Raw genomic sequence first — 12,780 nt, 5'->3', positions numbered from 1 at the left:
GTTGTTAAAGGGAAGGAAACGTGTCAAGAGGACTACTTTGTGACGTTCTGGGGATTAAATCCTGGTCATGTTCCATGGCAGCATGGGTTTTTTTTTTTTTTTTACCCACTGGCTATTCAGTCATTAAAAATATGAAAGTGAAGGCAGACGTGGTGGTGCTCCCCTTTAATCCAAGCACTTGGGAGGCAGACATTGATCTCTCAAAATTCAAGGGCAGCCAGAGCTACATAGTTCCAGGACAGCCAGAGCTACATAGTGAGACTGTCTCAAAAACAAAAAACAATAAAGGATGTGAAACACTGAACTTGTTACAAATAAATACTGATCTAGTCTCACTTATCCACTAGGGGGCACTAACTGGTTAGTTCTGAAATACCCTAAGCATTGTTTTGAAACTGGTCTCACTATGTATGTAGTCTTGGAGGGCCAGGACCTGATCAGTGTAGAGACCAGACTGGCCTGGGACTCATGAGATCTGCCTACTTTTACCTCAGATTGCTGCGTTTTAATATGTACCACCACTCCCAGAACAAATCAGTTTTTGTGAACTGTTTTGGGTGTTTTATTTTGAGGTAGTTTAACTATATAGCCCAGGCTGGTCTCCTACCTCTGCCTTCCAAGTGCTGGGATTTCAGATGTGCATCACCATACCTGGCAGATGAGTAGTTTTTGACCCCTTTGTGCTCTTAGTTTTTTTTTAGTCTACTCCATTCTAGTCTATCATGTTTGTCATTTTCTCCATCTTTTACTACTTGAGCAACTCATTTGTTCTTGCTGCTAAAAAGAAGTGTGATGCCACCAATAGGCACAAACTCAGAACTAAGGGCTTTCTGAGTTTGACCCTAATCCTATTGTCTTGCTACATTTGTATCATGAGTCTGATATACATTCCAGTTGACTTTGTGGTGATTTCCTGTATGATTTTCACTGATTTTCTAGCCTGCTGTAGCTAGCCTAACATCTCTGCAGAAATCATGAATATGGTGTAACTTAGGAGAGGTAAAAATAATGATGAAAAATCCATAATACATATAAATATAGTTTAAATGAAATTATCCCATTTAGGCTGACAGAGTGCTCTTTTCAACAGAGACCATTACAGAAAATCACAAAACACAGAAAAACATGTTTGTGGGATGTCTAAACCCAGTGGATCTATTTACAACACGACTCCTATAGTACCAGGGAACATCACACAAGATGGGACAGAAAGTAAGGGCCAGAGAATCAGGAAATCAGCCGAGAGACTGTCTCCTAGAAATGATATGGAAACATCACTCATGTATGATAATATCTCAGCCAAATGGCTATGTGAATAAGATCTGAACAAGCACAACACCAACAGACACACTAACGTGGAAGCCCGGACTCATGGGGAGGGACCCAGGCCTAGACAAAAAACTACAGGTAACTAAGGGATGCTGAGAGTGGGAGAAATAGGTTTTCCCAGGGGACATCAGCCTAACTGGTTATCCAATACCAAGTAGTCAGCCCTAAAATCATATACATACAAGTAACACTAAGACCGACTGTGTATCTAACAGAAAAGCCACACATTTCAGAGCTAGGGGCTACGTGAGAGAGGTTGGAAAGAGGGAAAGGGGAGATAATGTAAGTATATTTTAATTTAAAAAGAAAAATAAAAAAGCCAGGCGGTGGTGGCGCACGCCTGTAATCCCAGCCCTCTAGGAGGCAGAGGCAGGCGGATTTCTGAGTTTGAGGCTAGCCTCGTCTACAGAGTGAGTTCCAGGACAGCCAGGGCTATACAGAGAAACCCTGTCTCGAAAAAACAAATCAAAACCAAAAAAACAAAACAAAACAAAACCCAAAAGAGAAAAGAAAACACAAAACAAAACCCTTGGACCTCTTTCAAAATGCAACCAGGTACTACAGCCATGAGGCTTTTTTGTTTTTTTTGCTTGTTTGTTTCTTTTTCGAGACAGGGTTTCTCTGTGTAGCCCTGGCTATCCTGGAACTCACTCTGTAGCCCAGGCTGGCCTGAAACTCAGAAATCTGCCTGCCTCTGCCTCCCAAGTGCTGGGATCAAAGGCATGCGCCTGGCCTGGCTTCCTGGGGATTCCTAATGAACTTACTATTAGAGAAATACTTTCTCATATGGCACTCATACTTCCTGTCTTGAGTTAGATAGGGTTGGTGGCTCACACCTATAGTTCTAGCACCTGGGAGACTGAGGCAGGAAGGTCACTGTGAGTTCAAACCCAGTGTGAACTAATTCCAGGCAAGTTGGGCTAAGTGTTGGACCCTACCTCCACCCACCACCCCCCCCCCCCATTTCTGTCCTTTGTGCAGGAAGAGGGCTGCTGATCCTCACGTCTTGCAATCTGGCTGCTGCACAGGCCAGTGCACATAACCTTCAGTACAGTTCCTCTGTAAGCTATAGTCTTGCACCATCTTCATGGAAAAAGTCACTGTTTCTATAGCATGAGAATCCAATAAGGTCTTATGGTTGGTGACACTGATGTGAGTTGTTTGGGTCACACACATACACACTGTAACCACCGGACTAGGAACTAGGGTGACTGCACCTTCCTGTGATTCCTACCTTCCTCTTGCCCACGTTTCCCAGCCTCCCATTCAAGAGCTGTGGAAGCTTTCTGGTTGGTTTGGGTTTTCCTCCTCAACCTTTCTTTGGTGGATCCACAGAAGGAGGGTTCCCCCCGCCCCCACACCAAACCATCCCTTAGCCAGAACTGGCGGTAAAGCCCCATGCTTCACAGCTTCCAGGAGGCTGAGGCTGGAGGATTGTGACCTTGAAGTCAACCTGGGATATAAACAGAATCCATTAAAAAAAAAAAAAGAGCTGGGTGTGGTTGCCACGCCTTTAATCCCCCAGCATTTGGGAGTCAGAGGCTTGTTGTATCTCCAAGTCCAAGGCCAGCCTGGTCTACAGAGTTTCCGGACAGCCAGGGCTACACAGAGAAACCCTGTCTCAAAAAAACAGTCAAAAAGTAAAATAAAATAAAAAGAAAAATGAACAAAGCTGAAAACTGGACCAACTGGCATCTCACCTAGCACCTCGATGGCTGTTACCTCTAGTGGAAACATGGCTCTGTCTCATTTCACCCACAGCTAAGCAATACTAGAGTCACCTGACTCCATGTGCGCTACTCTATAGAACACATGCGTATAGTCTAGTATTAAAGACCTAATAGGTATGTAACCAAGGGTGGGGGGGGGGCAATAGCCAGAGGCCCGGCTTAGAACTGTGGCTCTGCCACTGGACAGCAAGGCCCTCAACTTCTCCCCCTTTACACCGTTTCTGTAATGTGATAGAGCAGAAAGAGAAAATGGCTCCTTATCAAAGGACAGTGGAAACCTATGAGGTCTCCAGAAACTCTCTTTGGAGCCTGGCAGCATGGCGCTATTGATGGTGTGTGGCCTCAGACATGAACTGGCAAAGAGGAACCCCAATGCTGCCGAGAACTAGATGATCAATCTCTTTTTTTCTAGAAGAGTGTGGCCTGATTTCCATTTTCCTAAAAAGCCCTCTCAGAACTACCCCAAGATAAACCTTCCCCTTTCCAGCCTCTAGGAATCTGCTGGGCCTGGGGAATTGGTTTGAGCTAGGCACACTGAGTAAGGAATCTACTTGAAGGCTTCTTGTCTGGGAAGGTGCCTCACTTCCTTCAGTCTTCTAGCCTGGGCTACATGGCAAGTTTAAGGCTAGCCTGGACTATATAGAAAGATCCCACCTCCAAAGCAAAGCAGTCTTTTGGTACTCCTAACCACAAATTTCTTCCTTCTTATTAATTTTCCTACTGTAGAGTTTCTGTGGATCTGATTTTTGTTTTTGAGACAGTGCTTCATGTGATGCAGGCCAGCCTTGTTGGTTTCCTTGAGTGTTTAATCCTCCTGCCTCCACCTCCTGACTGCTGAGATTCAGAGCATGCACACATGCACAGAGAACCAAACTTCAGGTTGGTGCATGCTAAGAAAGCACCCCACCAGCCTGGCTGCAGTCTCCTGCTGCTGCTTCCTAGGTGTGCCAAGGGGATCCCCAGTGTAAGGGGAGGAGGCTAGAGGGTAGAGCCCAGCTCTGGAGACTTTTTCTTTTGCTGTTTTTGATTGTATGTTTGTTTTGGCTGACAGAGTCCCCACTCAGTAGCTCTGGCTGGCCCGGAACTTACTATATAGACCAGACTAGCCTCCAACTGCAGATCCTCCTGCTTCTTCTACAATGGCTAGGATTATAGCTATGTGCTGCTGTACCTAGCAGAGCTCTGCCTCTGACTGGGTCTCACTAGCGCTGTAACCTCAAACAAGTTCTCAGGTCCTTGGGCATAGTCTTCTTCCTGGTTAAGATTTAACACCATGGCAGACAGCCACTGCTCATTTTTTAAAGATCCTGTCCTGTCCTGTCCTGTCCTAACTGCACTTTTCTTTCCTTTTTCATGTCCCTCGGTATTAGGAGTAGGAACAGCGTGCTACTCAAGCTAGCCAATCATGTGCTTGCTAGAGAGGAGTTGAACAGGGCTTCCTGAAGGAATCCTACTGGAGTTCCTGCAGAGGCCTGCCCATCCTATACACACTTGCTTTGCCATACAGTCTCTCTTTAACCTGCCCCACATCTGATAAATTCTGTTCTTAAATACACCAATGTCACTGAAAGAGATTACCTTATCTTACTGCACATGTACACCATTGTAAGCACGTGCGTGTGGGGGCTTTTGGAGGGTGTGAGATTCCTGGAACTAGAGTTACAGGTGGTTGTAAGCAGACATACATGGGTGCTGGGAAACAAACTCAGGTCCTCTGGAGATCAGCAAGCACTCTTAGCCACTGAACCATCCCTCTAGCCCCTAAAGTTGATTCTTATAGCCCCCAATAACACAACCGTAATTGCTCCAAAAACCTACCTTGCAGTTGTAAGGATAAAGAGAGACAAAATGTGCACCCAGCAGGGTCTTGGCCCAGAGCAGGCAGTAGTTGTTCTTGCATTGACATTTCAGGGCAGGGCACAGTGAGAAGGACAATGTTGCTACTGGCTTATATTCTACTGAGAAAAGCCTTTCCCCAAGAGGTAAAAGGACAACACAGGGAGGGAAGTCCAGGCTATGCTATGCTCATTTATTCAAAATGTCTTTTATTGAAACAGAATGAAAGAGCGAGAAAGAGCGAGGTCTGGGAAATGTCTTTGGACACAGGATGGAGCCCAGACCTAATGGTTATAGCATGATGCTCTCCCCCGGCCTGACTCTTGCTGACGAAGTTAACAGAAAGCAGCAGGGTAGAGACGGGGTTGGGAACGGCCCTCTGAGTTCTCCTAGATGGCTGGCATGAGGCGCCTTTGAGCCTTTTGTACGGGGTGGCCTTGCCTGCCTATCTTGCTAGTCCTCTGTCACCTCTCTGTATGGCCAGCCTCCCACCAGGATCAGAGGCTGCTTAGAGGGCAGGGTTAGGAGTGGCTAGCAGTGGGACATGGTCACAGCGGTTAGGAGGCGGCTGCCTCAGCAGGGAAGGCCGGCGGCACAGTTCTCCATCCCGGAGGACCTCTGGCAGAAGCTTGCGCTTGGTCTCTGGCAGCAGCATGATGCTAAGGATGCAGAGCAGAGCACAGGCCGCCAGGACCACATGCTGCAGGAAGGCCCCGTGGCCCATGTGGAGGCGTTGAGCTGGACAACTCAGCCCCCCAAGCGCCCCAAGCGCCATGATAAGGCCCAGGCCACGGCCCCTGAGGAACATGGAGAAGGCACCGAGCCTATAGCTGTGAGCCTCACCTCAGCTCTTCCCCAACAGCTTCTTTTTTTTCCATCCTTCATCCTTTTACCTCAGCCAAAGGTCTCAAAGCTTGGCTGGCCCCTCCCCTTCCCCTACCATCACCTCTGCTCTTACCGGACAGTGGTGGGGATGACTTCAGAAGCAAGGAGGGCACTGAGGATGGCAGACGCTTGGGAGGAGAAGAGTCCAAGGACAGAGAAGGTTGTGATCGCAGCATCATTCAGATCTGGGGACCAAAACGTATATATGAATGGGGGCGGGAAGCTCGCACCTGGCCCAGTCTTGGATGTCAATTTCTTGGGTCTCAAACCCTCTGCTTCATGCTGTTTGGGCTCTGGGCATCAGAAATGGATGGAGAAATAGACAAGTTTACATAATTGGACAGCAGTCTAGGGAGGGTCTAAGTCTTTAAAGCCTTTTAGAGATACCTCTTGAGAGTCCCTTACTGGGCCCACAAGGTAGGAAAGAAGATGCTCACAATCCCACAGGCCGAGCAGGACCAGGGATGCAATCCCTGTGAGAGTCATCGAGAGAAGGAGGATGCCCCGACGGCCAAAACGGTCCACAGTCACCCCCAGGAAGACACAGGCCAGGGCTGCTGTGCCACTGGCCAGCAGCGAGCACAAGTAGAAGTCTGAGGGGCTGCCTCCTCCTCCCACAGGCTGGTAGCAGTGGCGAATGGCATGGGCAATAAAGCTGAACCATGGGTCAGGGAAGAAAAGAAGAATGTCTGAGCCCCAGTCCACGGCTTCCCACAGCATCATCCTCTGCAGGCTTTCGAGAGGCTCCCCCCACCCAGCCATCCCCTGCCCCAGCTACTGGCCTGGCCCTCAGCTCAGACAGTCAGGCTCACTTGGTAAAGCCCAGGATAAGCAGATTCTTCCAGATGTTGCGGTAGTTGAGGAGGGACGCGAAGGAAAAGGTGGACGTCGCAGGGAGGGGACAGGTATTCTCCAGTTCTTTGGGGGAAATAGAGGAGCCATTAGAAACAGCTGGGACCCCCCATGATCTCCCACACGACGGTGGAGACCCTGGACAGGGCACAGCTACAGCCATGCAACCGGCACACGGGGACGCCACGCTTCTCACCCTGCAAGGCTTCCTGGGCCTCCTCCCCCAGCATCTGCCCATGGGGCCGGTTTCGCTCAGCCAGGATCCTCAGCACAGACTGAGCCTCCTCAATCTGCCGCTTCACTATCAGCCACCGTGCAGACTCCAGAAACAGACCAGGCCAGCTACGGGCAGGGTGGTAGGGAAGACTGTAAAGCTCTCACCACCTCTGAGGGGCCGGGTTGGTGGAGAGGAGTGGTTTCTGGACTAAGGGCTATGATGGAGGAGATAAAGATGGCAGAACCAGGCCAGAGGCGAAGGGTGATACTAACCCATAAAACAAGAAGAGGATGCAGGGAGCGGTGATCATTCGCTGCAGAAATCGCCAGTCCTTAGAGACAAGGGCCAGGCCCAGGAACAGGAAGTGCCCTCCCACCCCTACCAACTCCCCTGCCAGGGCCACCCGAAGCCTCTGCGTGGGGTCGCACAGCTCCAGGCCTGGAGACAGAGTAGGGATGAGGGGAGGAGAGCCAGGGAGTAAGGAGGTGTGAGAGAGAAGAGAGGGAGGGTGGAGGAAAGGACAGAAAGCTAGGTCAGGCCCCAGCAGAGGCGGCAGCCATCACCTCCCACAGACTGACCTCTGGGTGGCAAGGAGGAAGAGCCTACCACTGCCTCCCGTTGAAACCTAGCTAGACTTTAGGCTCAGAGGGGCCTGGGTGTTCCCCATTCTTGGTTTGCAGGTCCTTTTACATTCCGTCTCTTATTTGACCTTCATATCGACCCTTGTCCAAAGTCACACAAGCTTATGAGGATTTCATTTAGAGTGCGTTTTGGGACAAGGTCTCCAATGTAGCCCAGGTCACACTTGGACTCACAACCTTTCTGCCACAGTCTCCCAAGTACTGGAATTATAGTTGTCTGCCGCCATATATGGCCAATACTTCATTTTTTAAAAACGAGTCTCTATTCTCTGACAAAAGTAAGGCCAAGTTAGGATTTTAAACATAATGGCCAGTGGGAGAATAGTGTGAGAGGCAACGGGACCCCCTATCTGGACCCTTTCAAAGGCCCGGGCATCTGGACAGCTGAAATCTTGGACTTACGGGCAGTGGAAATTGTCTGGAGATGCAGAAAGGTAGGCACGAGACCCAAGGCAGAGAGAGGCCTCTGGCAGGGTACCACTTACGCATCAGGTAGACACCAAGGTCAACACCAGCTAGCAGGAAGCCCAGGAGGAATCGAAGAGTCATAATGCCTGTAGAGGAGCCTGCAGCAGCTCCTCCCACTCCACAGGGGCCCACAAGCCCCAAGGTCAGCAGCACAATCCCACGACGGCCAAACCTGGAAAGCAGGGAGGGCAGCTGGCCACCGAGCCGCCCTGATGGGGGAGGTGCTGGGCGGAGCCTAGCTGCCTACTTCAGAGCTGACATGAGGATGAGATGCAGGGAGCAAGAGTTGGTCTGAAACTGGAAAAAGAGCAGGTGTGCTGGCGTACACTGATCCCAGCACTCGGGAGGCAGATCTGAGGGACCTCAAGGCCACCCGCGGGAGTTCCAGGGCAGCCAAGACTACTACATATACAGCCCTTATCTAAAACTGAAAAGAGACAGAAAGAGAAAAGATGGCAGGTGATAGGGATGGGGCTATGTGTGCATGATGTCCGACTACTGGGCAATGGGTTCTAGCTATGGTTCTATAGGAGGTGATTATAACTCTTGGGGATAGGGCTATCTGTCAGAGATTAGGACATTTAACCATGGGTGTGAGATCAGTCATGGGGAGCAGGGCAGTGGTGGTGAGAACCCTGCTGAGGGGACTGGGGCCTTCATCCTTGTCGGTGGAAGTGTTCTTGAGAGGGGATAGATCTTGTCTTGCTCAGATCACCCAGATCAGTCAGAGGTTGGGTGTCTCGGATCTGTGCAGATCCTGGTAGCCAGAGGCTACTTGTACAAGATACAATTTATTCATCAGTGAAGATGCAGCTACTATCCTTTGGGGATGAGACCACTGCTCTTAAAGTTGGGGCTTGGGGCAAATTAAACTTATGGGTAGGCAGTGGGATGAGCCACTGGTTAGGAGAGGAGCTACTGATTCAGGGGCATGGGTCTATTGATCCATTGGATTAGAATACTTATTTTTGGAGAATTGATCTTTGGTGGTGGAACAGTTGAAGGTCTTAGTGTAGAGGGTTGCCAATGGGGACAAATAGGTTACTCTATGAGAAGAGAGACTACGGATAGAGAGAGGACACTGACTATGGTGGGTATTGGTAGCTGATGATGGTCATGGATCCCAAACCAGCAAGGGCAGGGCCACTAAGGTACTGAGCTACTTACTCATTGCTGGGTGATGAGGAATGGACCATGGCAGATGAAGACAGACAAGGTCAACGGCACTTGGGAAGGGGTGGGGAGCACCAATACCTTGGAATAGGTCAATTGGTTAAGGCTACCTTTCATGAGGATGAGCTGATTTGATTAATGTGGTTAAGACTTCTGACTTTAGGAGGCTAAATTGTCCGTCACTGGGAACAAGGTCATTATTCCATAGGCATGGGGCTACTGAAACTTGGGGGCAGGCTACTTCTCTATGGGTTTAGGACCACTGGCCCGCAGGTATATGTGGTTACTAAGCAGTGAGGATGGCTATTAGTTTTCAGGAACCTGACCGCCATTTTTAAGTATTAACCCATGAATCACTTAGGCAAGACTGTAGATCACATGTCAGTAGTCCTGGTTTTCAGAAGCAGAGGCAACAGGGATTTGGATCTACCCAGAGGGTTACTAGTCAGCGGGATGAACTGCTGCTCTTCGGATGAGATACCACTGATTGATGGAAATGGGAGTTTGAGTCCAAGAGGATCTGAAAGCTCTGGCCAGCCATGAAGATTGGTCGTTTGTGAGGCTCTCCTGGAGTCAGAGATCACAGGGCAGAGGCCGTGGGTGGCCAGCATGGAGTGAGTGTGGGTTACTTCAGAGAGTATCTAGCAGAGATAATTGACAATTCTAGGGCTTGGGACCCTGGTCTGAGATGGGGGTCATCCATTTGTGAAGTTAACTTATTAGTCAATGGGAATGGAGCTGGTCATATTTGGGAATTAACATTAAGTTTTAGTAATGTGGCCACTGAGAGGAGCTAGTAGTCTGGGTAGGTTATCCGCCAGTGGAGATGAATCTGGGATTGTAAGGGCACCGATAGGGAGATGGAACATGAAATGTGGAGGCCAGGTTTTGGTTGAAGAATGGATTGTTAACTTTTGAGACGTAGCCTCTCCACTGTCTCATGGATATAGATCTTCTGATAGTGACTGGGGTAAGGTCACGAGGTCGAGGTCATTTCCTTGTGTGGAAGTGGGTATAGAATGTGTATTTCTTGATGGGGGACGAAACAGTGGTTACACAGGAGTCCAGAGGAGACTGCTGGGTATGGACAATGGAACCATCAGTGTGTCTTCTTGCAAACCCAGTTGCTTGGGCTAGCTCTGTCAGCAGCAACCCCTCTTTTCTCAGCCCTACCCCCCACAACATCCTCACCTGTCCGCGGGGTAACCGAGGAACAGGTAGCCGGAGGCAAAGCCCAAGATGAAGAGGATCTGCTCCAGGATCACCTGCCAGCCCAGGTCACACACCAGATCCCACTGGGGACGTGAGAGTGGTGCAGTCGCATGAGGCCCGGTCCTCGCTGCCCTGGCCCGCTCCCACTCCAGATCCCGCCCGGCCGCCTCACCTGGCCGATGGCATTGGTGGTGAGCACGGGCAGTCCGTTATAGTCCCAGTCCTTCAGGCAGTGGTTGAAATCCGGTGGGGCGAAGCCACTACACGAGGGGTCTGTACTGGTGACGACTCCGCTGGCGGCGCTGGCTGCTAGGGCCGCGCCGGCGACGCTAACGCCGCTGGAGTTGGGGGGCTGCTCCCAGCCCGAAACGTTGGGGGGTAAGGCGCCGTAGTGGCAGTGCAGCGGGGGCGCCAGCGTGAAGATGGGGTCTGAGGCCATGCCCAGCGCCACGAAGAGCACGGGCAGGCAGCACAGGCCGAGCTGCAGCTGCTGGCCGCCACCCAGGGCCCCTACCTGGGCGAGCAGAGCCTCGAAGCTGAGGGGGCCCGGGGGCGCGGCCAGCGAGAGGCTGCTGCCCAGCGCGTCGCCCTCCCCCTCCCGCCGGCGCTCCCGCTCACCCTGCAGCTGCTCGGGGGGGACCGCATCTCCAAGGCTCCCGACCTGCTGCGGCGAGGGGTGGGGGAGAGAAGGTGAGGCGGGGGAGGCCGCGGGAAAGCGGGGGCCGCGGGAGGGAGGCGGGGCGCGCGGCGGGGGCGGGAGGCCCCCGGGGGGCGCAGACACTTACTCCATTGGAGCCAGGGGCGATCTCCACGGTGCTGTCGATTTTGTTGCCGCCCCCGCCATTGGGCTCGGGGGTCCCGGTGGCTACTCGGGGAGCCAGCTTGCCGACCGCTGGGGGCCTGCGGGCCGCGCCGAGAGAAGGGGCTGTGGTCTGGCCCGGCGACGTGCGGAGGGCTGGGACGCCGAGGGCCGGGAGACCCCGCTCTGCAGCTCTGCAGCCGCGGGCGCCTCCTCCGTCTCTACGGTCTCTGCGCTGCTTTCCCCTCCCCTTCCTCCAGACTCTCCTCCCCTTCCCACGTCAGCAGAACCTGGGTCCAGACTGTTCGTCAGAGATAAAGGGGGGGCAAAAGCCCTGTGGAAGGAGGGGCTGGGGTCTCCGTTGTTTGTTTCTTGGGGCTGCAGGCCATTGCGGTTTAAAAAAAAAAGTGAAGGATATAGCGGGGGACAAACGCCTGAGATTCCTCCTTATTGCAGTTCTTCCCTGTCACTCATTCATCCATCCACTCTCCATCCTTCCACATTAATTCTATCGATAAAATGTATTAAGTGCCTATTGTATCCCAGGCAGTGTGTGAGGCCCGAAGGATTAGAGGATGGACAAAATGCCCTTAGAGGTGGTTTCTAGGGGAGGCAGACAGGCAGTTCAGTGATTGCAGTGTGGTTTATGCAGATGGAGTAATCGTTGGCACCTTGCTTCTGCTCTATACCTTCTGTTCTATTCTGGAGCGCAAGGCTCTGCGTTTCCCCAACCTAACTTGGTTGGATCACCATTTCCCAGCGTTTGGCACTGCTGACCACCTCTTCTTCTAAACTTCCTCCCTCACCTTGTGGCTTTTTTTCTTCTGCACATTTTCTCCATGTAGTCACATGTTCCTCCTCCTCTTCAGCGGTTCTGCTCACCCTCTCCCATCTCATACCTTTAACCTCGGCGCTGTTTGTATTAGACACCGTGGACCCAGACAAGCTGCAGCTGATTCCTAGTCCCACCTCTTCTCAGAGTCCTGAGTCAGTGAAGCAGCCCCTTGGAAGCCCACACAGGCGTGCATGTCTCCCAGAGGCCCCAAGAGCACAATCACACAACATCCTCCCCGGTCACCCGGTGTCTCTCTACGAGAGAATGGCGCCCTCCTCACCTGTGGTCCGATGTTCCACGTGTGCCCTTGGAATGCCTTCATCTCCTGTCAAGACCCTTATAAAGTGCGTCCTACGTTACTGCTCCACAGTTCTCTCACTCAGGGTTGAACCCTTATCCCCCAGCTGGTGTTAGGAGCCCACTCTGCTGCTCTCCATGTTACTTGTGATGCAGATAGAATGATCTTTTTTAAAATGCAGATGCTTCATTTTTAAAAACGTATTTCTGTGTAAGTGTGTGATGCGTATGTGTAGGTGTGTGTGCCATGCTGCGTTGGTGGTGGTGGTGGGGGTTAGAGGCTAACTTGACAGTTTCTTGTCTTCCATCTTTTCAAGAGTTATGGAGAAAAGAGTGGTTTCCAGGCCTGCATGCTGCACCACCTTGCCAGAACCCCAAATAGAGGTCTGATTTCATCTTTCTTGCTCAACTGCCTTCAATAACTTCTCTGATCAAGAAAAATACTCTAGACAATGCAGCACACCTGGCCTACATGCCTGATCACATGACCTGTAGCTACCTCTCAT

At 51.3% G+C, this 12,780-nt stretch overlaps 1 protein-coding gene across 3 annotated transcripts; it reads right to left on the bottom strand.

Moving 5' to 3' along the window:
* Positions 1-5,084: 5,084 nt before the first annotated feature.
* Positions 5,085-11,380, bottom strand: Slc22a17 (solute carrier family 22 member 17). Of its 3 annotated transcripts, none has more exons than XM_052191469.1 (10): positions 11,129-11,380; positions 10,516-11,007; positions 10,323-10,426; positions 7,976-8,130; positions 7,122-7,287; positions 6,829-6,974; positions 6,593-6,698; positions 6,218-6,435; positions 5,854-5,965; positions 5,085-5,692 (listed from the first exon to the last, which is right to left on the bottom strand). In XM_052191469.1, the coding sequence occupies exons 2-10, from the start codon at positions 10,780-10,782 to the stop codon at positions 5,404-5,406; spliced, it is 1,563 nt and encodes a 520-aa protein (XP_052047429.1). In that variant the 5' UTR covers positions 10,783-11,007; positions 11,129-11,380; the 3' UTR covers positions 5,085-5,403. The 3 variants fall into 3 exon arrangements, with proteins under 3 accessions (XP_052047429.1, XP_052047430.1, XP_052047431.1); XM_052191470.1 differs by having other exon boundaries at positions 10,516-11,004; XM_052191471.1 differs by lacking the exons at positions 10,323-10,426; positions 10,516-11,007; positions 11,129-11,380 and having other exon boundaries at positions 7,122-7,162; positions 7,976-8,063.
* Positions 11,381-12,780: the final 1,400 nt, after the last annotated feature.

The sequence above is a fragment of the Apodemus sylvaticus genome, chromosome 8 (assembly GCF_947179515.1).
Source record: "Apodemus sylvaticus chromosome 8, mApoSyl1.1, whole genome shotgun sequence".
In the NCBI taxonomy this organism is placed as follows: Eukaryota; Metazoa; Chordata; class Mammalia; order Rodentia; family Muridae; genus Apodemus; species Apodemus sylvaticus.
The sequence above is the reverse complement of the archived record's forward strand: the minus strand, read 5'-3'. Positions and strand labels throughout refer to the sequence as shown.

Coding starts and splice junctions, on each gene's coding strand:
- Slc22a17 (XM_052191469.1), bottom strand. CDS start 10,782: ATGGCCTCAGACCCCATCTTCACGCTGGCGCCCCCGCTGCACTGCCAC. Junction 6,699..6,828: donor GGCCCAGGAAGCCTTGCAGG/GTGAGAAGCGTG, acceptor TTTCCCCCAAAG/AACTGGAGAATACCTGTCCC. Junction 6,436..6,592: donor CTTATCCTGGGCTTTACCAA/GTGAGCCTGACT, acceptor CCCATGGTTCAG/CTTTATTGCCCATGCCATTC.